A 26,868-nucleotide genomic window follows, 5' to 3' on the forward strand; every position below is an offset into this window, starting at 1 on the left:
GCGGTGGTGGTCGGAGGGGGAACGGTGTGCAGCAACCTTTTGTTGGGCAGGTATCAAAAATGAGGCAAACTCTGTCGCCAGCAGCTGCCGTTCTGTAGGGGGTGGGGAGGGAATCCCCCAGCTCGCTCACGGTCGGGGCGTGTCAGCCCACACGATCCGAGAAAGGCGAGCGGGCAGCAGAGAGAGCTTTCTCCGTGGGCAGACACAGGGGCGGGGGGGTGGTCGGCCACCAGGAACGCCTGTCTGATGCCCTAGGGCACTGCACGTTCACTGTGGGTTACCCTCCCGAGACCCCAGGCCGGGCTGGGATACTCCAGGAGCGGCTTCAGAAACACCGCCTCGCGCAGGGAGGGAGAGAAACCGTGAGAGGTGGTTACCAGATAAATGAATTACTAATTGAACTGAGTGCATCAGTCCCAGGTCAGAATACCCCGGGGCATGTTTTAGGGCTTGCGAGTCACTGGCGGGGGAGGCCTGGTGGCGCAACGGTTCCCCTCAGTTCTGACCCCGCTTACTCCAAAGCCGTTTCCTCCTCAGAGGGTGCAGAATAAAGCGTTTTATTACCCCAGCAAGCACTCGTCATGGTCCAAAATAAGGATCCTCCTAGCACTCGGAGTTTGGAAAACCTCAGACTAGCTTTTTTCTCACAGAGATCCGATATTGCCGTCTCGCGATTTGGGCCTCCTCTTTGTGCAGTAATCGTGAACTGGCTGCGTATTCTCTTACAGGGTATACAGGCCCCTGGTTCAGAAGCACTGGCTTACCCAGCTGTCCACTCTATAAAGCCTGAAGTACCATTGTTTAGAATGGACGATACGAAGGAATGGATCATCTGGACTAAAAATAAATAAATACAAATTAACCACCTTTGCACTAGCAGTCAGGCAAACGGTGCTTCTCACTGCCGCAAGGAAATAGCTGGGCCATCAACAAGGAGGCATCACACAGCACGTAGGGCCCTCGCTGGATCTCGGCATAGGGGGGGGGGGGGGGAACCGTATAGCTCCACAGGACCTGGTTTTACCCCAGGGCATGCAGGGAGATCTAGATCCTGGACTTCCTACAGAAATCAACTGGGGAAAATCAGAACTACATCTCCCAGCATGCAATGGGTGTGGAGGGGAGTAGCAAAACCAGGGCTGGCTTCGGCATGGAGCTGTACAATCACGCAAGCTGAGCATTTGGGGGGGGGGGGGGGTTTGTTTTGTTTTTAGATTTAAATCAATTTCGTGGATCTATTGCAAAGGAGTAAAATAACCTTACAAAACATTTATTGAATGTAAAGGTGGCGAGATGCCACACTAACTGCACAACTGGATGCCGTTTGGGTTCAGATACGCTCAGTCGCACTTAGTGTTTTTCATGCCTACGCAGTGCAAGGAAACGCTCTCATAGAATAACAACACATTCACCATAAAGCCTCATTAATCTACAGAAGACGTGGATTTACCAACGTACATGAATTTGCCATCTGTATTCGAGACGGATTATAGTTTACCTTGTTAGAGGAATCAAATGCTGAAAAGCTACTTTTCCCCCCCACAGGTGAGGAATTGAATCCCCCTTCTATGGTTACAAAAAGGAGCCACCCAATCTGTTCCACACCCTTGCCCCTGCCTCCACAATGTGCCAAAACAACAACACACGCAAGTGGAAGACGGTAACCCAACAGCTGTACTCGGACAAGGCCCTGAACTTATTAATAAACGATTTTGTAAGGGAGCGAGGACGACGTACAAGGTTATATACTGTTTGGTTATTTTAACTCAAGTGTGGCCTTTGCAATTAGATCCACAAAGTTCATTTATAGTAAATCTTAATAAAAAAAACCCCCAAAAAACAAAACCAACCTGCTTAGGTAGGGTGATCATACGGCTCCATGTCAGAGTGGCCAAGCTGAGCCATCAGATTATTTTCAAACATGAAAATCTTTTTTACTACATTAAGGATTTCTGTTTGAAAATAATGAATGAGAGCGTAATTGCTGTTACTGTGAGAATACCACTGCCGCCCCAGCACATTCAGATATGCTGAATTTGTTCTCAGACTCAGGGCAGCAGTACTAAGGAAGCTGTGACCAGCACGGGGGTTAAGCCTTCCTTCCCTAATATTTGTCCTATACTTTCTACCAATTGTGCTGTACCTTACTTTTAAGGCTTCAATTTCCCCCCCCCCCGTGGGAGCTCCTACTGAACCACCCTGCGCAAGAATATACAATGCAACATGTCTATTAAGGGAAGAAGAGGAAGAAGAGAGCGGCCACGCAGTGCAGGGAAAAGGCCGCGCGTCGCATTTGCCAGGAGCCTGGGTCTGTATTTAAGGAACGCGTCGGCGTTTGCCGACCCTCATCGCAAAGAAAAATACGATATTCGAGGTCAGGTCTGACGAAAGTGGAAGACTTAAGAGTGGACTACCGATGCAGCAGGAGGACGTCTGAACAGACACCCGAGGGGCAGCTAATCATCTGTTCATACCAAACCGACCGCGGACAGCGGGAGAGCCTTTACACATGGGAGATTTTTATTAAGCAGCGCGTGGCTGCAGCAGCTGAGGAGGTGCGCCCGGAAATCAAAGTGCCTTCGGGTCCCATACGTTTCTCTTCGAGAACAAGACCAGATGCCTTGGATAGGAAATCCATGCAGCCGAGGATGCAAATTTCCATGTCGTCCGCTGGCACTGCAGAACGCTGAAAAATGAGTCCTGCATTCAAACAAAAAAAACCAAAAAAACTCTACTGTGCGTACTTTGCGCTCACTGGAAAGCAGGTCCATCGTTCATAGGCGTAGAAGCTCCTTTGATCTCCGCTGGTTCTGCAGGGCATTTCCCTTTGAAAATTAGCTTGCAGTTCCATGGACCCCTACTACAAGCTCCCAACATGGTTTTAAAATTGCACACACACCCCCCTTTCTTTTTTTTTGACATGAACATTTTTATTGACACAGCAAGTAACAGCAAACACACCCCCCTTTCTGTCTTTATTAAGGCCCTAAGTGGAGAAACCTTTTGGAACTAAAGCAGTCTGTGATCAATGCTGCTACGGTTCAAGAGAGAATTTGTGCTGTTTTTGGATTTAGCCTCTTCCTCCTGCCTTCTCTGGGCTTCACGCTTAAAACTGGCACCCGCCCCAGCCGAGGATCCTACGTCATGAGCCTTCAACTCAGCTACCTGGGCTTTTTTTTTTTTTCTCTCTTCTTATTCCCTTTCCCTGGCTTCCCAGCGTCTCCGGCCCCCTCCGGTCTGAGGAACGGGAACTCAGAGGTCTCCTGCGCGTTGTTACTGAGCCAGTTATCGAAGGCCTACGTTTGTACGCGTGACTCGACGGACTGGCCGCCACCGGCTCCAACAGGTCAGCAAGGAATCAACTCTGCAAAAACGTCTCACCGGCCTTTTATTTCAGCTGCTTTTAAAGAAGCTGCTATCTCATGCAGCATCCACCCTTCTAGAAAGATCGATGGTCACCTCTGCATCTTCAGGAGGGCGGGGGGCACTTCAACACGAGCTGCTCTTTTAAGGAACCCACTTGTGCTAAGGAAAGAAAGCTGGTTTTCATTAGCCGTACGTCATCTTATCACAATTTGCAAACAATCCTAGCCCTGGCATCCTTTCAGGCAGTGAGAAATCGGTCTTCTTCAAATGACATGTAAGCAATCTCTCCATATATCTTCCCAGCGCTGTGCATAAAATTAAAATGGTAATAATCCTCATTTGATTCTTGGTTGCACCTTTCAGTGGAACTGGAGGCTTTGTGATTACAACGCATGTGGCCATGCCTGGGGTGGAAGCCCCAAACTCCTGATCCGAGTTCCTGGATGGCAACTGGTAGCCTCTCAAATGGGGCGGAGCAAGCAACATCCCGAGTGCCATTACATTTTACACACTACTGGTGGCCAGAGCTGCAGGAGAAGAAAAAGCGAGTTATTACAAGGTCACCCAGCACCTTCGGCTGGACATGGATCCCAGTCAAACCATTAGCTAATCCAAACTGGAGATTCTTTGCTTTTCTGGCGCAGCGGTTTCCTTTTGCTCCTTTTGGGGTTCCACCCTGATAGGAATCGGTCTGTACTGGGGCCACAGTGCCGCCAGTCTCTGTTCAGTCAAGTCCCCATTTTTAATTCCTCCTCCCTATCCAGTCTAGTTCAGCCACTGCAGACACAGTACTCTGCCAGATCCCGCAGACGAACGCTCCCAGTAAGTGGGTGCTGTGTCTCGCCACTGGGCGCACAAGTAGGACAGGTGTGAGTTACAAAAAGTCCAAGTAGACAAAATGAAGGTCAGTTTTAAAAATGTCTACCAAGGCAGACACTGCCAACTGTGCAGGTACCCCAGGAAGCCACAAAAGCAAGAGACAATGCTTACCCAAGTTCTTCAGCTCCAGATTAACAAGCTCCAGCCAGTACGAATCTACCTCATCCAGGTCGTAGCGGCATGGTCCGCAGGAAGTGGTCCTGAACACCTCTGGATAGTCCGATTCGGGTTCTGTGCTCTGGGAAGCTTCAAGCGTTTCTACAACCCTAGGGAAAGGAAACACAAGAAGGCACTGCATGTGTCATTTTCTCATTGGTTTAAATTCCTAAAAAGATGTAATTTAATGCAAGGCTCTCCCTTTCTGGCAGTAATCAAACAGACAGCAACAGGAAGAGAGGAAGGACGCCACACACAGTAGCTAGTAACTGTTTACCGGAATGCCACAACGCACAACAGGCCACTTCAGCATTGAAAATGTCATAACAAGGAAGAAAGAATGAGAATTTTCTTGCCATCAAAATCTGTTCTAACTCCTAGAGCAAACAGGACCTGCAGACACTACTAACCAGGGAGTATAATTGAGACCAGCAACTTCAAACTGGAAGTTGCATCATTAGCACTTCCTGTCCTGTTCCTACCCACTCCAGGAACTCTTGCTATGAAATGCACAGCTCAATAGTGCTCATCAGTACCGTGTATTGGTCTATATTAGACTAATACACATCACAGAAAGCAGCAGCAGCATACGCAAAACATTCTTGTGATGGTCAGCCCTGACTGCTGTAGGAACGACTAGAACAGGAATAATTGTGTGTAAAATTTCCATTCTACCATGCTCCCCAGCAGTCATGACCTGTAAGATGCAGCATAATAGTATCTCTGACGGTAAGACCGGAGAACCTGTCTCCCAGTGCATCAACACACGATAGATACGAATGGAGCCTCACTTTGCTGCTTTGTATATCTTTTCCATGGAGGCACATGTCTTCTCTGCATATGAAACGAATTGTTCTGTTAGACGAACTCCAAGGAAACTAGGAGGAGTTCAATGAATTTTCTTCTACGACTCAGTGAAATAAGATCTCATCCATCTCAAGATGGAAGTCTTAGATGCTGATAGACCCTTCTTACTTGCATCACGTAAGAAACAATTGTTCAGATTCCCTCTAGAAATTTGTCTTATTGAGGTACTACTTTAATACCTTCTTGAGAAGTTTCACCTCTTTAGGATACTTGGGCGTTGGGCAAAGTATTAGCAAAAAATGCGTTAATATGACAAGGATAATTAACTTTAGGGTCTTAACAGCTTGCTATCTGGCAAAAATTGGGAGGGGTGGGGAGGTAATACTAAAGACAGGGATCTCAATTTGCTTATGCTCTTGGGTGAGCAGATTGCAACAAAAAGAAAATAAGAACATAAGAACATGCCATACTGGGTCAGACCAAGAGTCCATCAAGCCCAGCATCCTGTTTCCAACAGTGGCCAATCCAGGTCATAAGAACCTGACAAGTACCCAAAAACTAAGTCTATTCCATGTTACTGTTGCTAGTAATAGCAGTGGCTATGTTCTAAGTCAACTCAATTAATAGCAGGTAATGGACTTCTCCTCCAAGAACTTATCCAATCCTTTTTTAAACACAGCTATACTAACTGCACTAACCACATCCTCTGGCAACAAATTCCAGAGTTTAATTGTGCGTTGAGTGAAAAAGAACTTTCTCCGATTAGTTTTAAATGTGCCACATGCTAACTTCATGGAGTACCCCCAGTCCTTCTATTATCTGAAAGAGTAAATAATTGATTCACATCTACCCGTTCTAGACCTCTCATGATTTTAAACACCTCTATCATATCCCCTGTCAGCCATCTCTTCTCCAAGCTGAAAAGTCCTAACCTCTTTAGTCTTTCCTCATAGGGGAGCTGTTCCATCCCCTTTATCATTTTGGTCGCCTTTCTCTGTACCTTTTCCATCGTAATTATATCTTTTTTGAGATGCGGCGACCAGAATTGTACACAGTAGTCAAGGTGCGGTCTCACCATGGAGCGATACACGGGGGGGGGGGGGGGGGGGGGGAGTTCTACAGAAGCCGGCCCTAGCTCCACAAGGGCCGAGGGTGTGACTGCTTCTTCTTGCAGAAGCTACTTAGTGGAGGGGGGGTCCTCTTCCTCCACAGGGAGGGTACCTCTTACCTGATGGGGAGGAGAGTTGCTGTTCGGTGAAAGGAATCAGGGCCCAAGGTTAGAGGTTCCCACTACTTTCAGGAATACAAGTTCTTGGGGTGCAACAGGAGAACCTTTTTGAATTCTGAAGTAGCTGCCAGGAAGCAGAGGAGGGAAATGTACTTCTTTATAAAGAGATCCATATACAAAAACGTTTAGTCTGTTAACTCAGAAGTTAGCCAGCTAAATGAATATATTTGGGCATTTATCCAGCTAAATTCTAGCTGGATAAGCTAGTCAGCTAGGATTTAGCCAGATAATTTAGGGGCGTTCCAGGAGCGAAACTGGGAGGAGTTGAGTTAATCAACTAAGTCAGATATTCAGATTTACAGGCCCAATGACTTAGCTGTAAAGTTAGCTGGCTGTATTCAATAGTGCTATCTTTGCTCTCTGGACTGTGTCTGAATATGGACCCCACAATTTCTATTCTAACGTTTAGAGTTGAATGAAGTTGGCAAATGGGAGTGAGGTAAACATTGAACTGCACAGCAGACAGAGAGGCGCTTTGAGGGACTCCTGTGTTTAAGGGGAATTGAGAAGATGTAGTTGTGGTTTGTGTGTATTTGTTGGGTTCGATTTGACAAACAGGAGCTAAACCATGCATACACTCTTCCAGTTATACCAGTATTGGATAATCTGGAGAGTAGAATTTCATGGTTAATGGTAACAAAAGCTGCTGTTAAATCTAAGAAAATGGATACATGAGGTACCCTGATCAAAACCACAGTGAATAATGCCAATACTGGATAGTAATAGCATTTCTGTATTATTAAGTCGGAAACAGAACTGCTATTGACAGAGTAGTGAATGATCATCTAGATAAGTGGTAAATAGTTTTAAAATGACCAATTCGATAATCTTGACTAGACACGGAAGAGATAGGATGAAAATATTTGTATTCATGGTTAGTGTTTGCAGAGTTTTTCATAACAGGCATGACCACTGCTCTTTTTAGTGAGTCTGGAAAAATACAAGTAGAGCTGACGATGTGAGCGACTGCCAAGGCTGTGTCATCTCTAATAAGCTTGAGGAGAAGATGAAGGAGGAAAGGTTGAAGAGTGCATTTGTGAAATAATCTGCACAATTTCTGTACTTGCGACTGTTTCGAATGAATCCCAAGTGTATCCTGGCAATATGGTTGAAGTAAGAGGTAATGTGGTAGGGAAAGGTATCACATGTTTTTTGAATTTCTGATTGGAAAAAATTTCCAAATGAGTCACAGAGTTCATATGAGGAATTAGCTGCGGGAAACTTGTGTTCGAAATTATTATGTTGTTGTTGTTATTATGTTTATTAAGAAGGATCTTTGGTGGGTGTTTTAGAAAAATAAGATAAAGAAAAGCTGCCTAGCCAAGGAAAGGTCCTAAGGAGTTCCTGATTGAGAGAGGAGTCAGTTGCACAGAAAGAGGTGTACGCAGTACAGGAGGATGTGCGATAGACAAGTCAGACTGTTCTGAAAGATGAAGATCTATTCTTATGAAAATGAAACTGTCAGAGGAACAATTTACTGGTTAAACTTCACATAGGGCTCTCCCTCTCACTCTCTCCTAGGAAAGAGCAAACATTTTACAAATGAAGCTGCAAACCTTAATTCGAACACTGGATACCTCTAGTTCATGGAAATTTGCCCCAAAGAACATGCACGTGAAAGCCTTCTGAATGCCCCGGGGATATACAGTGGGCAAATAAAGTCTCTCATTTATTTAAAATAATTCTGTCACACACACTCCCCATGGTTGTGGCGGTTTCCAAAATATAATATTAACATACATAATTAAAACCATCCATAACTTACAAAGAGCAAAACTGATAAAAAGGCTTGGAAGAGACTGGAAAACTCAGCAAACATCCCCCAAATATCCAAAATGAAAGATACAAGATTAAGGGATTTTGTCAAAACAAAGCTCTATCCACAAATATATATATATATTTTTTGGTGGAAGAAGGGCACTAAAATTAGTGGCGTAACCCTGGACGCTTAGCACTTTTCCCTTGAACAGGACCCCAGGCTGCTCTACAAATGCACTGCTTCCGAAACGTAAGGGCGGCCGCCCTTTACAGGGCGAGGTCATGGCGAAGCGATCTGGCCACGCTCTCAGAGTCACTCAGAAAATGAAAAAAACCCACAACAGACAGGGATCCGAAATCGGGAGGTTCCTTATCATTAGTTCTATCATGCCCCCAGGACCATGTTTAAGTTCTGGCCAGAAATAAATAGATAGAAAGTACAAAATTCCTGCAAGCCAGTCTTGTTCATACAACTTAGCGACAGCACATCATTTGTGCAACTTCTGGAAAGGGAGAAGAAAAATGCCACAGAAAATCTCAGGCAACGAGCAGGTTAAAAATAAATAAATGAATCCAACAAGATCTCACAAATGCCTGCCCAATATATCTAAAATCAGTCCTTTCAATCAAGTATTTCAGTTCTCGCAATTTTCTTAATTTAAAAGCACCTCTCTGGACAAGAGTTTGTAACTAATCGCATTCTGAATTCCCTAGGTCTTGAACGGACTCAACATCTGATCCATCAGTTTTGTAAGGATATCAATGTACTTATATCCCTGCAATCGTGCAAAAGGAATCAGTTCAGGGTTTGGGGGTTTGTTTTCACATTTGCTATTAAACCACTGGGTGGTTTCATTTACAATGTTGATAACTGACTGTAAATCCCCTTCCCAATCATCAGTCACTGAAAACAGTAGCTGTAGACCATCAACATAGCAATGAAAGACAACGTCTCTCAACTCAAGCAGTGCACATAGTGGCATGCAGAGTGGCGATGCATGTAGAAACATAAATTTCTACGAGACAGAACTGAATATTCCCTAAGCCAGCCCAAATCTCTCTTCTGTAACATGAGGAAAAAAAATGCCAGAAATCAAATATCTTGAGACTTTTGGTTATTTACACAGTTAGGAACTTTTCTGGCTTCAGAATAAGCAGTGTAACCATTTTCTTTCCCTACTACGGATCTAAGATTTTAATAATGCTCGGCCTGTCGCTGAAATGCTGCAGAAGCAAAAAGCCCAACAGATACAGAGCACGCAAAGCCAAGAGCTAAAACAACTGCACCTGCCTAAATCATATTTCCTTTCTGAAACTTCATGTAAGGGACCGACTGACTACAGACAGAGATGCCGCTCAGCCGTAAACGAGAAAGTCAATACAGACTGTACATTTATCATCCTTTACATGACTCGGGCACCCCTTACTTCCTGCGAGTACAAGTGTTTCTCATGCCAAGGTCAGGAGAGAATGAAAGGAACATGGGATGGGGTGCACCTGTGAGCTTGTAAATAATGGAGAGGAGGAAATAAGTCAGCTGAAGAGTTGCCGGGTGCATACTGCCAAGCAGATGTTTGTGGCCTAGTAGTTGCTCCAGGATTAGGCTGGAAGTAGGGCTTGTTTAAAGGGAAACAAACAAAATAAATAAATACAAATAAATATCGAATATTAATCAAGTTGACTTAGAAAATAGTCACTGCTTTTACTAGCATCAGCAGCGTGGAATAGACTTAGTGTTTGGGTACTTGCAGCCTGGATTGGCCACTGTTGGAAACAGGATGCTAGGCTTGATGGACCCTTGGTCTGACCCAGCATGGCAATCTCTTATGTTCTCAATTAAGCCAGTAGATCTCAAACCTGGACCAACTGACCCACCCTTCCCTACCCCAGACCATCTCAGTCTGGTTTCTAGGATATCTAAAATGAATATGCATGAGATATATCTGCATATATTGCAGCCCCAGCATAAGCAAATTTATCTCATGCATATTTACTGCGTTTCCTTAGGGGTTTAAAGCCACTATTACACGGATCTGACTTTTAGAACAGCTGTGCAGGAAATGATCTTACCATTACTAGACTATTGTAATTCACTTTATATTGGATTGCCGGCTTATGCTTTGAAGGCACTGCAGCTGCTGCAAAATGCTGCAGCACAGATAATTTCAGGAAAGAAACTATGAGAGCATATTACGCCAGTATTTGATCTGCATTGGCTCCCTGTCGAAAGTCACGGGAAATATAAGGTTGCACTTCTAATTTTTAAAGTTGTTGCAATTTGATTCACTTCCTGGGGCTAAACACAAGATTGAAAATTTACAACCCCAGGGGAGCAAGAGTAAAGACAATGCGTATCTTCCCTCCTGATGTACCCCTCTTGCCTGGACAACAATCTTTACCATCTCTTCGCTCCGGCTCAGCAGTGCACTCGGCGGCTGCAAACTCCGTTGTGACATAAGGTAAAGGAGAATCCACCTCACCAGGAGAATTCACTCTCAGCCCCCCCTCCGGTTCCTCGGCTACCGCCAGTGTAGATACTCGCCTTCCCTTTTGCTGACTGCGGCAAAATCTGTCGACGCGCATTCGGCATCCGTGGAGGGGGGAGCAAACGGAGGCTCGACGTTGGAATTGCCACCGTCTGCGTCGCTAACCGAGGACGTGGGGAGAGCCAGTTTTTCGATTTGCTCGCCTTCTTCGTCCCCCGCTGAGAATCAGGGTGAGTCGGTGGACTCCTCAGCTTTGAAGATTCCCGACGCTCCAAGATTCGAGCCCTGTGGGCCTCTTTCAGAGTCTCCTGTTTTTTTTCCAGGTAAACCAGCGGTGGTCATTTTAGACGCAATCTGGGACTTGATGATAGAACAATCAAAACCTATCAAAGACTGCAATTCTAAAATTGACCCACTTTCTAATAAAGTGGATGCTATGGGGAATAATCACGGACACCCAATTTTCTGAAATTCAAACTAAAATTTCTGCTACTGAGACTGCTATGTGGAATATCCAGATCTTTAATGCTTCGGTGGTTAAGGATCGGAATAATCTCTCTCGTAGACTCGAGAATTTACACTTTTTGAACTTCTGGCCAGACTCTGAAGAAGTAGTTCCTGGAGAATCTTCAGTTTGATTCTGGAAAGCTTCCTCCTATTAATAAGATGTATTTTTTTCCCCTTTATCTAATAAAAGGAATCCTCAGCAGTCCCAGACTGAATGTTTACCTAATGTCTTTGAAAATTCGACCAATTTCCTAGAAGATTCTGGTGCCGAGATTATTGAGCGATCCACGCTACTTGTTTCTTTTATTTCCGAACAGGATGCGAGTAAGGTGATGAAGAAATATTTCAAGAATATTTCTTCTTTATTCTGTGGACAAACAATTCATATTTTTTCTGATTTTGCTCGCGCTACCCAGGAGAGAAGAAAATAATTTCTTGCTTTTCGGTCTCAGGCTATTTCTTTAAGGTGCTCTTTTGTTCTCAGATATCCTTGTAAATGTGTTATCAGATATCATAATGGATTGTTTTGTGTTCTTTCTGCCTGAACAATTTAAATCCTTCATCAATTTCAGAAGTATTCCATCTTCCTCTCTTGGGAATAATCAGGTCTAGATGTTAATCCATTTAAATTTATTACTGCTGAAGTCATGTTATGGCAGTTCCTTCATTTTTATTTTTCCCTTTGTTTATCCTAATATTTTCTCTCTCCTCTCTCTCTTATTTATCTTCAGATGATGAATGGTTTACAATAACTATTTCACATATATTTGTTTTTTGTTGTATTTATTTCTTTTGTGGATTGTATATCCTCATCTTTTACTGTAAGGTTTATTTATAATTTTGAAATTAATAAATATACAGTTAAAAAAATTACAACTCTACCCAGGCTCTTTGCTCTTCTCAGAGCGGTCTTTTGGATGTCCCGTCAGCACGGCAAGGACACCCAACAGAATCCAGGGAGTGAACCTTTTCTGTTGCCGCTCTGATCCTGTGGAAGTCACCACCTAAAAAACTTTGATTAACAATCTGTGTTAAGATATTTAAAGCAATCTAAAGACCTTTTTATTCTAGCTGGCTTATGATTGCTAGGTATCTTGAAGTTTTAAGTTTCATTTATTTTAAGAAACCTTTTAATATATTTTCATTGTTGAAAGTGGATATTATGATTTTTATTGTATGTTTTATTTTGATTAATGTGTATTAATGTGATTTTGTATGATTTTATTGTATGTTTTATTTTTATATTGAGTTATTTTATTGTGAGTTTTATTTTGATATGGGAATTTTATGAATGTTTTACTTTGTTTTGCATTGGGCTTTGGTACTGGCAACTAATAAATTCCTAACAAACAAACATATCCTGAAAACACGACTGGAAATGGGGTCAGTAGGTCAGGTTTGGGAATCACTGTGCATTTCAGCTCAGCACATAACACATATGTATAAGATATAGCTGCATACAATTGAGGCAGTGCATGAAAATGTATTCCAAGCATATTCATTGTGGATATTCTCAAAACCAGTCGTATTTGTGGCTCTTAAGGACTAGAGTTGACCACCCTTGACTAAGCATATTAGTGAATACACCATTCTCTCTGTAACATCCCTAAACCTGTGGAAGGCTCTGGAGAATGCCAGGAGCTTGAGTGAAATATTGTATTTATAAGATTGTAGCATGAATGCAACTGCCATTCTATCACAATGTTATTTTCCTTGTTCTAGCAAAAGGGCAACAGCACTTCAAACTGCATGAATCATATATCCAGCGTCAGAGACCTGCTTCCCACACAGCAAAAGGATGTATCTGTCATACAGCCAAGCGACATGGCTGATTTATCATTCCCAACAGATAAAGGCGAAGAGCCAGGCAATGCAAGAACTAAGTTAGATCAGAATGTGAGGGCTGCATACACAAAGCCTATTTTTAGCAACCTAGGATGTCTGGATCTGAAGTTGTGACTCCTAGCTCCAAAGCAGGCCAGGTCTTTACCAGCACCCAATGCTAATCTAGTACCCGACTCTTGTCCTCAGCCTAATTGCTCATTTCACATTTTCTCTTCACATCAGTCAGTTACAAAGTCCACGTTTAACAGCTGACACAACGGTCAGCTAAACATGCTAAATTACTGTTTGAAAGGGTAATTAATCGTTCCCTGTTGATCTGTTCCATGCCACTCATGATTCTGTAAGTCCCTATTGTATCTCCTCTTGTTATCTCTTCAACAAGGGAAGGTCGTCAAAGCTAACAATTTCAGGCAAATCCTTTTAGAGGTATGCTTGGCAGGCAAGTCTTCTTTCCTAATCAAATTGCTCTGGACGATAAGGGAGATCCCACGATAAGAGTGCTAACCTCACCCAACAAAAAAATGAATGCTATTTACCTGCATCCAAAATACGTGCATTCCAAGCAGCAAAAACCACCACCGATGATGGTCAACCCAAGCGTAAGCTTGCCGTTGAGCATCCACTGCACCTTCTTCTCAAGGAAAGCTTCCAGCACAGTGAAGAAGTGATAAAAAGCTCTCCTCTAAGAGACTATGAAGCAAGCTCAAGTCACTGGCAATCATTCTGCAGTGTTGTGATTTTCCTCTCATTTCCTTGTTTGTGCTGGACTCGTGCATAAACCGCGAATTCAATTCTGCCTAGGCCTCGGCTGCTAACTCTGGTCTTTTAGAACCTAGGACCACCCACAGGCCTGTTTTTTCAGGATAACCACACCAAATGCTTGTCAGGTTTATTTGCAGCTCAAAATTTATGTTTAAATTCATATAATTTTGGTTAACCTGAAATCCAGACCTGTTTGCAGCCCTGGAGGTCTGGCAGTTGACACTTCTGTGCACCTGCGTGACTCTAGCTTTGAGCTTTCAAAGAAGTTAGCTGCTCCTTATTAGGAGCTACTCTCATTCTGGCTGAACAACGGGATTGTTTTTCTGCCTCTCAAAAATAGGCAATCCTTTCCCTCCAGTGCATTTCTTAGAAAAACAGAGATGTGCCACTCCTCCTTCCCCTGACATGGCCCTCGTCTGTGCTCTTAAATAATTGGAAACGTTGGCTCAAGCCATCTTTGTAGACCTGGCCTTCTGTTCTTCTGCAGCAGCTACCATTGCTACAATATGGGGAAAAATAATCCTTCCATGGGTACGGATGCCCTCAGGATTCTGAAAATTACCCAGGAGGAGGACATTTGGAGAAATGAAGTAGTAAGCAGTCCCAAAGGGAATGCCAAAATGTCATCCTAGCACGTGTCCCTTACCCGTGTTTACTCTCAAGTTCCAAGATGCCAGGCATTAGGCTAACTCGTGTCTTTTGAGTTTGTGGGGTGGGTGGTAGTTTCCTCTTGCTCCTTTGGGATTTCAATTCAAATGGAACTGAGCCTTCATTTGTGTCGATCCAGGGATCTTTTCCCCTATTTTATAAATCGCATCTCAACTCCTCTAGCCCAGCCATCGCAGTGAGTGTCCTCCTGGAACCCTGCAACGGCAGCAGGCCCTAAATCTGGCCACTAGCCATCACTATTATGCACTGAACGACTCCTCCCTACCCCCCACACTGCCTCTGTAGCATCCCCAGCTGTGATGGAGAAGAGAAGACCCGAGGAGGGAACTGAAAACAGGTTTCTTTGCTTTAAACCTTGTTATAATCCAGGGGCTGCTAACTCCGGTCCTCAAGAGCCACAATCTGGTCAGGTTTTCAGGATATCCACAATGAATGTGCATGAGAGAGATTTGCATGCTCTACCTCCACTGTATGCAACTCTCTCATATGCGTATTCATTGTGGATATCCTGAAAACCCGGCCTGTTTACGGCCCTCAAGGATCAGAGTTGACCACTATAAATAAATATACTCAGCATTTATTTTTTTTCACTAAAATGAAAAAAATACTTTCCTGCAGAGCCACATGAAAGTGTAAAGAAAGCCGAGCCCACGAGCCTTTTATTCATTCCAGCTACGGAATTCCCTTCCTGAGCAGCGAGCTGCAACAGGTGACACCGCGAAACTTAATCCGCTGGCTTCTGCACAAAGAGGAGGATATATTTAGTCGGGCATAAAAAGTGCTAATACGAACATGCCCCGCATGAGGATGAAAAGGAAAAAAAATCGAGGCAGCCCGTACGACCGACCAATTTACCTCGCCGATGAAAGCTGAAACCCTGCAGGTTCGGTAAACGTTGCAACTCCCCACGCTCACATCATACATACGGGACCACTCAAGGAAGAAGCTCATTCTCCAACACTGGGGCTTGATGTTTCGTAATGGCTTCTGGGCTCCTCTGGCATCTCCTCGCTATTGTTTTAAAAAGTATTCTTTTTTTATGGAAAATTTTTTTTTTTTAAAGCACCGGGGCACAGAGGAGGGGATACGTTTAGGCAGTTGAACAGCTGGATTGCTTAATATGCCCTCACTCGTCATCCCTGCACGACGTGGGACAGCAGTAAAGACTGATATGTTGCAGACCGTGAGGGGGTGGGGGACTTCTCCCTGAGGCACTTCTTAAAAATTAAAATACAAACCCGAAACTGGAAAAAAAAAAAAAAATAATAATTTATGCGCGCTTTGCGGAACATGAAGACATTGCCGAAGCACGCTCTCTCACGCTGCCTTACGGGAAACTCTCTGCACTCGTGGACCGCTCGGCTCTTACTGTGCTAAGAGGCCTCAGCCCCGGTGCATCTGCCCAACTTCTCCAAAACAACGCCAAGAAACCTCTCGCCGGAAGGGAGGCGCTCACTTCCGCGGTCCCACAAAAAAAAACAAAAACATGCAGCGTACTGGGAAAGCGCTGTGCCCACCGGGCAGAGCAGCTGCTCTCCTGGTTGTGCTACGAATGGCGGCTTCCCTCACCTTCGCGATCCGAGCAGGCGGGCACACGGCATCGGTACCCGGAAAAGGCGGGGGAGGGATCGCCAGAGGGATGCGAGCAATTTATTTATTTATTTTTTATTTTTTTATTTATTTAAGGTTTTTATATACCGGCAATCATGAGCACATATCTTGCTGGTTTACATGAAACGGGAGTGCATTAAATACATCAACTAGAACTGTGGTGATCGAAGGAGCAGTTACAAATAACAAGGGTAGCAGAACTTGGATAAGAAGGAAGAGATAGGAAAGAATAAACGGTTAATTGCTAATTTCTCTTATTAGCAAAAAACCACACTTGTGGTATTAAACCTGGTTCCCGGAAACTAAAGGGTCTTCTTAACCCCGTCGTCCTCGGCACTCAATGCGTTTTAGAAGTCCAGCTGTGCTACAAGAAAACTTTACGGCAAACCCCTGGACAGCAGCTTGCCTGTGAGGGAGCAAGGGGCGCTGAACTTCATGTCACCTTCTGCTAGGTTTAGGATTCCCGACTGGCCACATTCCCCACCCCCACCCCCGAAATAAAGATAATGGGATCAAGTCCCAGTTCTACCCCACCGTCTGCATGGACTTGCAGCTCTGATTTCCTGATTGATTTTCCCCCAGGGCCCATCCAAATCAGAAGTACACGTGGGCAGCCTAAGTACGGCAGTCCGGCCACCTCAGTGCTGTACGCAGGAGCCTCTGAGGTCCCTTGCATCTTATTCCAGCGCATGTCCATGTTCCTACTTTTCTCTTCCCAAATCTTCCTCTCAAAGAGATTTAAAAATTTTGGTGGGATTTGTGTGTGTGTGGTGGGGGGGAGGGGGGTGTAAAACTAAGCCACTTCGGTGCCAGAAAGAGGAATTCTCCGACTCCATTTCCCAGTGGTTCTATCCCGTTAACATTTTCTTCAAAATCTTTACAAAACGGGAGCTTGAAGCGCTGGGTTATCCCTCCCTCTGTGATCTTTCTTCAGGAGTTTCCAGCTGCGGGGGGGGTCCGTGACATTCGCTGTGAAAAGCGTGCCAACGGCACAAAGACCGCACCGCGTCCCAGCCGTACCCCCGACTCTCTCTTCACTGCCAGAAGAAAAGCCTGCTCGGAGCACCCCTCAAAGCTGCTCCTCCACAGGCTCTGGCAATTCCCCCTCCCTCACCAAAGACACAAATCAGAGGCCGAATGCACCATTCCTGGGCGGTGGGGGCAGTCATGGAAAGCAAAAAGTGCCCTGAACCCAAAAAAAAAAAATCTCTTAGCAAACAAACAGCATCTACAGCAATTAACAGCTCTCTCTCCTCCCCCCCCCCCCACGCTTTCAATCAGGGAAATGCAGGAGGAACATTTCAAGGGGAAAAAAAAAAACAGAAAAGAACAAATAAGCCCTCTTACACGCTAAGGCTGCCCCCATGTCTTCTTTGCAATCTGGAGCTCCATTCTTAGCCTTTATTTGTTCACCGAAATGCCAAGCAACCACCCTGCTGAAGTTCAAGGCACAGTGGGGGGGCTGCTCCAGTTCCTCCCCTGCCCCCGAATGGGAGTTCTGAATCGCTCGCATTATTGGCGAAGTACGCGGGCGCCTTCTGGCGTGTAAGCATTCTAGGAAGCTGCTTTCTTTAAAAAAAAAACAACCCAAAAAAAAAACAAAAAACCCATCCGGGTAGATTCCCTTTGAAAAATCAGCAAAAGTGCACCAGCACCCGCAAAAGGTGTGCAGACGGCTGAGCAAGATTTAAAAAAAAAAAAAAACACATGCACAGCTGAAACCCCCCCCCCCCCCCCAAAAAAAACCCCACAAACGTGAAACTCCCCCAACTTGAACACATCCACGGCAATGGCTGGGTTTTTTTTTTCCACCCCCGAGCCTAAAAGTAAGCCACCCAATACAGTTAAGCTGGGCAGAGGAGGGGTGTAACCTTCAGCCAAACCAATTTACTTGTGCAAATGGGGCTTGAACATCGTCCCGTACAGGGACACAAAGTCAGCGCTAAGTCATATGAAAGGCTATTGACAAGACACCTGCCCTTTAAAAGTCTAGGCCATGCCGGATCTGGGCACAGAGGCTCCAGAATATTTCTGCTTCCGGAGCTGTCTCCTGAATCGAGGCAATGAAACAAAATAAGACTCCTAACAATGCACATTAGAGGCCATGGCCAAGAAGTTCATTTTACACTAAAGTCATTGGCACAGAACTGCTGTCGTCTTAGCTCTGTGTCTGCGTTATTGCGCCCATACTGGAGCAGGCTGAGGAGAGATTCGGCTCCTTACCACTGGTATTGCCTCCTCAACCCAGGTCAATCACACAAGCAGATCCAATCCTGCTTTGGGCCCACTGACTGCAGTGGATTTCTCTTTTCCTTAGTCTATGTATTTATTGACTGATTAGTGAAACCATTGGAAAATTCAGGGGAGGGTGTGTGTATGTGTGTGAGAAACGGGGACTGGATCGGGGCCTGGGGGAAGGTGACGTTCCTATCCTATAGCCCTGGGCATTCTCACAGTGCGATTCACCAGGCAAACCAGTCTTGTCTGGCCCCAGCTTCATTCACATTTTCCACTTACAGACCTAGAGAGCTGGAGGTTTGCCGGCACATGGCCATAATCCTTCTCTCACCTGGGAAGAGATTTCAACAAGCTCAGATACACAGCGGTGGACGTGCATCTCCGTACTCCAAAATAACCAAATACAGAGGCAATCCTGCCTAATGCAAAGCAGTTTTCAGGGCTCCGGGGGAGCCCAAGTCTTACAGGTCCATCAACGGAAATGAAGGTCCAACAAAAATAACAACAATATAAGGCAATACCTTTTTATTGGACTAAATTAATACATGTCCATTAACAAATAAGTCAACTCTTAACTTACAGCCAGGGTGTTAACGGCTGAGAACATTGCTTCTTCAATTTAGTACACTGGGACCCTCATTAGCCTTTAATGATTATAGCTGGGAACGAGGTCCCTCTGGGCCTCTGTGCTCTGTAATTTCAAGCACCGGGGAAAGGAATCTGCACAAAGCCCAACAGTCAGTGCTACCTAAGATAAAACAGAAATCCACGCAGTCCCTTGCTACTGCAATTAAATCAAGGGCGAGAGTAAATCAACAGTTAGCAGGCGCTGGTTAAAGCGCCACATCCTCCCTGGAAGGCGGCTTAAGGGAAAGGATTTGCCCTGGGAGAGGAAGAAGAAGTGACACACATCTCTGCAACGAACGAACGCGGGATGCGGTCCATCCCGCCCCCGGCAGGCGACTTTAGTGCCGATAACTGCACCACAAACCAAAGAAGTCCTCAGCAGCCCAAAGTGGAGAAAAGAGAAAAAACAGGGATGCAGCTGACGGAAGGGATTAAAAAGGATACAATCTCAGAAAGAAATGCACAGCCTTGGGAAACTTGCAGGAGTTAACCTGCCTGACCTGCTCGGTGCATTCGGAGGCACCACACCACTCGCCAGACGGGACATCCTGACTGCTGGCAGAGCTCCTGCACATCTCAGTCTTGGCATGGCTATCGGTGCAATAGCCTTAAGACTAACACTTCCCAGCAGAAGTCTGAACACAGACATAGGGAGGTCCATATTCAGTAGGTCATTTAAGTGGTTAACTTGTCCTGGATATTCAGTGGGATAAACGTCCCACTGAATATCTCCAATTAAAGAATCTGGCTAACTTTAAACACAATTTGATACTCTTTTTGATACTCAGTGTACACTGGTGGCCAAGAAAGCAGACAGAGTGCTAGGGATTATTAGGAAAGGAATGGAAAATAAGACAGAGAATATCATAATGCCTCTGTATCAGTCCATGGTGCGATCTCATCTTGAGTAGTGTGTGCAGTTCTGGTCACCGCATCTCAAGAAAGATACAGCAGAATTAGAAAAGGTACAGAGAAGGGCGACCAAGATGATAAAGGGGATGGAACAATTCCCCTATGAAGAAGAGATGGCTGAGGGGAGATAAGACAGAGGTCTATAAAGTAATGAGTGGAATGGAACAAGTAAATGTTAACTGGTTGTTTTCTCTTTCAAAGAATACAAAGACCAGGGGACACACAATTAAGTTACTAGGTGATATACTGAAAACTAATAAGAGAAAATATTGTTTTACTCAACACATATTTAAGCTCTGGAATTCAATGCCAGAGGAAGTGGTGAAAGCTATTAGCATAGCTGCATTTAAAAAGGTTTTGGACAAGTTCCTGGAGGAAAAGTCCATAAACCACTATTAAGGTGGAGTGGCAGAAGTTCATTTATCTCTGGGGTAAGCAGCCTGGAATCCAGCTACCTCTTGGGATCCTGCCAGGCACCTGTGACCTGGATTGGCCACTGTTGGAAACAGAAAACGGGCTTGATGGGTCTTTGGTCTGACTCAGTATGGCAAATCTTATGTTCTTATCCTTATTGTAAAGTTATCCGACTGTGTTTAGCCAGATAATGTTAGACATAACCGGCTAAATTCAAAAGAATATAGCCAGTTAAGTGGTGAAACGAGACAAAACAAAAAAAAAGATGGTTGGCCTGTTGGGCCCAACACTTCCCCTCTCCTCCCACTCCCCGATCCCCCTGCATTGAAGAAAGTTTAAATTTTCAGTGCCAGGTCCAGTGAAAATTCTCAAAAGCCCCCCCCCCCCCCCCCAATCACCTTTCCAGTACCTTCCAATCTGTTTAAATCTTCAGCCCGGATCTCGGTAGCGATCCAGGTCCGTTGCTTCTGCCATCCATCCATCTTCCTACAGCAACAAGAATCCTTTCTGGGACTGACCGATCTACTTACATTAAAACACTGCAGGAAAACGTCAAAACAGCCAGTCGCTCATATTCACAAGACGACACCCAATTCAAGCTGAAAACAGACTCCAAAAAAAAAAAAAAAAAACGGATCAGTGGATTCCCATTCATTGGAGTTTACGTAACCACAATGTCATTCACTAACCACGGAATGGGGCAAGAGCCCCTTACGTGCCCCTCATGAATAAGTCTTACTGATGTCATCGATCCTCTCCAATCTATAGACGTCTGTCCCATACAAATCTCTGCTTGCTATCAAAACAACCGATCGAGCCCTGTTCATGGGGACCCACCAAACGCGTGTGAAGAACATGGTCCACTTCATCTCAGAGCAAATGGAGAGCCAGTGTTTAATCTGAATATCCGCCTCTGTTCTAAGACCTTGCATAGGGAAGGCTGGTTTTCTAAATTCCTGGCCTGCTGTCCCTTCTCCTCTCTTTGTTCAGGGCACATTTAGGTCCATCAGATGGGCTCCGAGAGGTCCCCAAGTAAATAAGCCGGATAAGACTAATTTAGCCAGGACATTCAGTGGTGCGGCAGTGCCAATTAATTATCAGTACTTATCCTGCTAAGGTAGGCGGATACGTAGCTCCTCCCAGAGTGCCTCTTTTTTTTTTATCCAGATGACGACTTACTAAGTTATCCCCATAAATAGTTTTTGGGGATCTACCTCAAGAGGTTTTTTTTAGGATGAAGGTGGCACTAGCACTGGGAAAGGAAACGTGCAGGCAGCAACAGATTCTTTGCAAATTCTGATACCTACCATTGGAGCAATTTACGCCATGGTGGAGTCCTATACAGAGCAAGTATGTCCATTGGTCAGATGACCCCTGGCTGAGGACTGGGCTAAGTTTCAATGTAAACATAAAAATAGGGTGAAAAACCTGGATAGATTTGAATAAAGGCTAATGGCACTGTAGCCCAATGAGGCTGGTTCTGATCAACCCGGAAGCCCAAAAGGAGCAGCAAGAAACTGCCAGGACAAAAAGAAATGTTGTAGTCTATGAACCTTTAAGACCATGTATGTCCCCTTCTTCAGATGAAGGCTCTAGAGCAGGGCTTCCCAGATCTGTCCTGGGGACCCCCACAGCCAGTTGGGTTTTCAGGATACCCACAATGAATATGCATGAGATACATTTGCACATACTAAGTCTCCATGGTATGCACATTTATCTCATGTATTTTCATTGTGGGTATTCTGAAAACCTGACTGTGGGGTCCCCCAGGACAGGGTTGGGGAGCCCTGTTCCAGATTGCTGTAGGAACACCAATACGGAGAAGACACGGGTCTGATTCTTTCGTGATTTTCTTCTGAGGGAAGAGATGCTCTCTTGTTCCCCAAACGATGCACCAGACCTCATATGAGCACTTGCACAGCAAAGGCTACTTGTAAAATATTGGGCACAAATATTTCCATGTTGAGGTCTAAGGAGGGGATATTTGAATATTTGCTTGCAACTCCTGGATTCCTGCTATAAATGTGGTTTAGAGGGTCAGGAATTACACAGAGGCCACAGGACAGAGCCTGCATGTCAGAGCATTGCACTCCTATCACTGCTGAACGTGCTTCTGCATGAGAAGATGGATTTTCTTTTTTTTCCGTTTGAAGCAGCAGCCCTCGGCCAGAGGAAGGAGCGATATGATAAACGACAGGAATGAGTCATTTCAGTACCATACTGCCAAACGGTATTACAGCAGGAAACCTCCGAGGCTCTGTGGCAGGGTGCGGCGCCATTATTTGCACACTGTTTGTTTTTCTCTTTTGTCTGGTCACTTCTTCGGAGGAAAAATGGCATCCAGGCACCCCTATCTGAAGTGGGTGGGGAAAGAAGTGGAAAGTGGATTAAGGTAATTAATTTGTTACTGGATCAGCTGACGCTCCTGTATTCTGTGTAAAGTAGAAAAAAGAAGAAAAAAAAAATCACCTTTTTGCTAGAGTTATGCAACCCCAGTGAAGCCCTGATCCGAATGGGCGCAACCGGTAAGAGGTGTTCACCAATTTTGTCGGAAAGCCTGGTGCACGGAAAGCTCACATATAGTCCCGCTGAAGTGCTACGGTGCCACCACTAAGAGGGAGTACAAGAACTTTCTTTTAGAAATAGGTTCCTGCTTTCCTCTCTCTCTTCCCCTCCACACTGGCCATCATCATAGCATTTAACTATGGGATAACTCCACACCAAATTAAACACGGCCATTCACAACTAGTAACTAAGTCCGTGGCACAGCTTGCCCTCTGCTTTACAGTTCCCATAAACAAATATTGCTGCAATCATGGATTCCTTATTTTAAGGAGATGCGAAAGAGCTGTTTATCCAAGCAAGAGATTAGTCAAGACTTAGGTTCCTTGGATTTTCCACGAAAATCTGTTACATTTTCTAATTAATTCCAGACATCGATGGATGCATTGTGCCTGAAGAGAATGCAGGAAATAAAAAAAAAGTTTTCTTGCCGCCAAATGCGAACAAACAACTTGTTAACCCTGCCCTTAAACTAACTCTCCCAATGCCTTTTACCAAAATAAAAGTACTGTTCTGTGAAAGCAGGTGTACCAAGAATGAGCACAGATAACCTAACTGATGGCCTTGCCCGATGGATTTCTCTACACTACTCAACCACCCTGGGACTTGGCTGCCCATCTCGCGGCCCTCTCTTGTCCCTGCAACCTCCACCTCTCCTACACCGCTCCAGGTCCATTCCTTATACTTGATCTCCCCACTACCAGCTGCCACCTTCCAGACACACCATTAAAGTGTGTAATTCGTTATAGGTAGGCGTCCACTGAGAATCATATACATCGGGTTTGTGTGTGGCAAAGCCGCTGAGGAATAGTAAGTTGAAAGGACAAAGTGCATTTCTCCACAGATAAGTGCCACACCATAGGGCGAGACACAGTGTGTAGGTTTACTCAAGTCAAGTATCCATGATTAATTTAAGTTGCCTTTCCATTCGAAAGGCCCATGGTGACAACGTTAAAATAGAAAACACTAAGCTCAAAAATAATACGTTATTAAATTATAATGAATAAAAACAAACACATTGCCATAAAAACCAACTTATAAAGCAAAAAAGAAAGTCACCTATTCCATAAACTGATCCAACAAATCAGTCAAATATCAACCTCAATTTGTAAAAGCCTGAGTGAAGAGCCAGGTTTTAAGATTAGATATACAACGAAGTTCCTTACAAGAGTTAATTCCAAAGAGCCGGGTCATGGCAAGAGAAGGCGTGCTGTCTAATCTTTGTTAACCATGCTATATTTGCTGATGGAACCTCCAGCAGGCCCTCCAACCCCGACCCCAAAGAGTGAACCAAAGCATACACTTCACCACACGCTCATTCCAATAGCTTGGCGATAAATCGTTTAAGAATCTCATCATCCTCACAAGATTCTGAACGGCACCAGTAGTCAGTAGCTGTTCTCTTAATCCCCTATATAAATCCTGATTACCAGGAATTCGTGTTCGAGATATGACAGTAACATACAACCCAGATCTAGAAAAATAATGAAAGACCCATAGCACTGGTAGTGGAGGATGAATCACTGCTCCTCTAGTAATAACTTTCCGACGACCACCTAATCCAAAGAAAAAAAAAACTGGTGAGAAATAAGCCTCACATGAAAATTCAAAAAGAATAAAACATGAAATCCTGCAAGATCCTCTGCTGCAAACTGTACGGCACATATCACAGGACCTTAAGAGTTACCGAATGAAGCATTCAGTATAAAGGATCCTATACATGCTCTTCTATTAACGCAGTATACATTATCCAATGCAAACGTGAAGAAGGATGTTACATCGGTGAAATGGATCAAAAGTAAGAGATAAGAGTAAACCCTTCACAGACATACATCATCATCACAGAGAACGACAAGTGACACTCCTGTAGGGTCGGATCACTGCATCAACGACTTTATGATCAGGAAACTAAAAGGAACTTTAAAACAACCCATAAACATAAGACATTTGAAATTGCAATGAAACATAAGAATGACCCATTCCTGACCCATCTTCCCATAGCTGTAAATTCTGTTCTTTTCTCGTTCAAACATCAATCCCTCCCCTCAACCGTTCGACTTACAGGTCTTTACATCTTTGAAAACACACACCAGTACATCACCACTGTAAGGCATCATCGTCCTTGACTCATTCCACATTGACCTGATGAAGGGACATAGCTCTTTAAAGCTGGTCACTAATGTTTTACATTAGTCCAGTAACACAGTATTGCCTAGGACTTGTTTGTTGCCCTTTATTCGCAGACATGAGAGGTAACACTCCGCACAATAATCGGACTCACAAGCCCACAGGAAAGCTTTAAAGATGTTCCTTTCTGAAAGAGCCTTTGACTTGCTGAAGTAGACCCCTTATATGAATTTATTTTGTTTGTCGGCTGCTTCTGGCTCATTGGATTTTGCTGTGGTCTTCGTTACTGTGTTTTTACAGTCTTGTACATGTCCTCTGTACTGAGCCCTGAACTTAGGAGGGTGCGGGTTAGAAGTTATTTGTTTTGGTTTTTTTAAATAAATAACAGTTCTATTACAAGTCAAGAAACCCTAGAGACTATTACATGGACATAAGCACAGCAGCAATACTGAGAACATGAACTCTACTTCCATTGGATATCCAACACATTTTAAAACGAAGCCCTGAACACACAGATGTCTTGCCATGGTTTATCATCATCATCGTTGTCGTCACGGCCTACAAAGTTTTGGCAGTAAATGGCCTACCTTTTATTACCCCTCCTCTACCTGTGCTCTGCTTCCCCTTTAATAATGTGTTTGATAGGGAAGCTAAATCACCCAAGCAGAGTATTCTCCTCCTTTTGCAAATAGCTTTTCTATTGCATTGCTTTTCCTCTTAGTCATCTTCTTCTTCCCTACGTAGCTGTGTAAATGAGACTCATCCAGGGCCTCTACATAAATCAGCTTAGCACGCAGTCAGTGGAAGGGAAAATTCTGCCAGCAGCCTTCACTGGATACTAATATTGTTATTCTGCTGGTTTCATTCACAACAGAGTTCTCCATCACATGCGATGACGCGCTTCCCGTTCCCTGCCAACTTCTTATGGGGGGGGGGGGGGTTTCTCTACTCCGCTCAGCGAGGCGCTCTTTGGTTTCATGAAATCACATGACAACGGGGGACTCAAGACCTCCTCCATTACCCAGCACATCACGGCACGCAGGCACTTTCACAGCACACTCTGTAGCTTCAAAGGACACGTTTTCAATTTCGTGTTAACTTATGGGCAACCTTGCTTTTGCAAGTCGCAGACCAGGCAACCACATCTTCTCATCAATTGGAAATATTAGAACAGATGCTACATGCTAACAGGGAAAGGGAATCTCTGCTTTCAGATTTCCAGTGGTCGAAAGGGCAATCAAATGTATTTGTGCCCTGTCTAATTCCAAAACATTGCTCATGCTGGCTAAAAAAAACATAAATGGCATAAATTTAGCCATATCATCAACATATACATAAAAATAAAACTAATCAAACTAAGTTCAATGAAACCACCAATTTTACTCAATATAAAAAACATCCAAATAGCAATATAAACAACATTATGAATAACTGAAATAAATGCAATAGAAACAGCAACAGTATTGCCAGATATAAATCAAAAAATGGAAAATTGTTAAACAGCTAAGACTTTAAAAAGGGGCTCTCCAGTTTTTTGGCAAGATATTAACCTATTCTGAAACCAGGATCCAAAATTATGACTGTACATGGCTTGCATTGGTAACTACACTATGCCAGCACATCACTCGATTTTACTGTAGAGCATCCTACAAGCCAAGGCTCAGCCTCTCTCGCTGAATTCCACCATTTCTGCGCTGGTGGTGAGCAATGGAGCAGGCGGGGAGAGGACTGACAGAAGTAAAGACAAGAAAGAAAGGGCAGAGGTTGGACCACTGGTTCACAAAACCATTTCTTGGCGACGCCCTCATCAGTAATTCACTTTTATGGCAAGTGAATCTCTTAATTTGCATGCAA

The 26,868-nt window shown here is 44.3% G+C and overlaps 1 protein-coding gene across 2 annotated transcripts in view; it reads right to left on the reverse strand.

Moving 5' to 3' along the window:
* The window catches only part of JADE2 (jade family PHD finger 2), a 117,730-nt gene that overhangs the window by 45,665 nt on the left and 45,197 nt on the right, over positions 1-26,868 (reverse strand). For both annotated transcript variants that reach the window (XM_029584118.1, XM_029584117.1), the window contains exon 6: positions 4,357-4,511. In XM_029584118.1, coding sequence (XP_029439978.1) covers positions 4,357-4,511 — 155 coding nt within the window. The remainder of the gene's footprint in view (positions 1-4,356; positions 4,512-26,868) is intronic.

Source organism: Rhinatrema bivittatum, chromosome 18, assembly GCF_901001135.1.
Source record: "Rhinatrema bivittatum chromosome 18, aRhiBiv1.1, whole genome shotgun sequence".
Taxonomy (NCBI): domain Eukaryota; kingdom Metazoa; phylum Chordata; class Amphibia; order Gymnophiona; family Rhinatrematidae; genus Rhinatrema; species Rhinatrema bivittatum.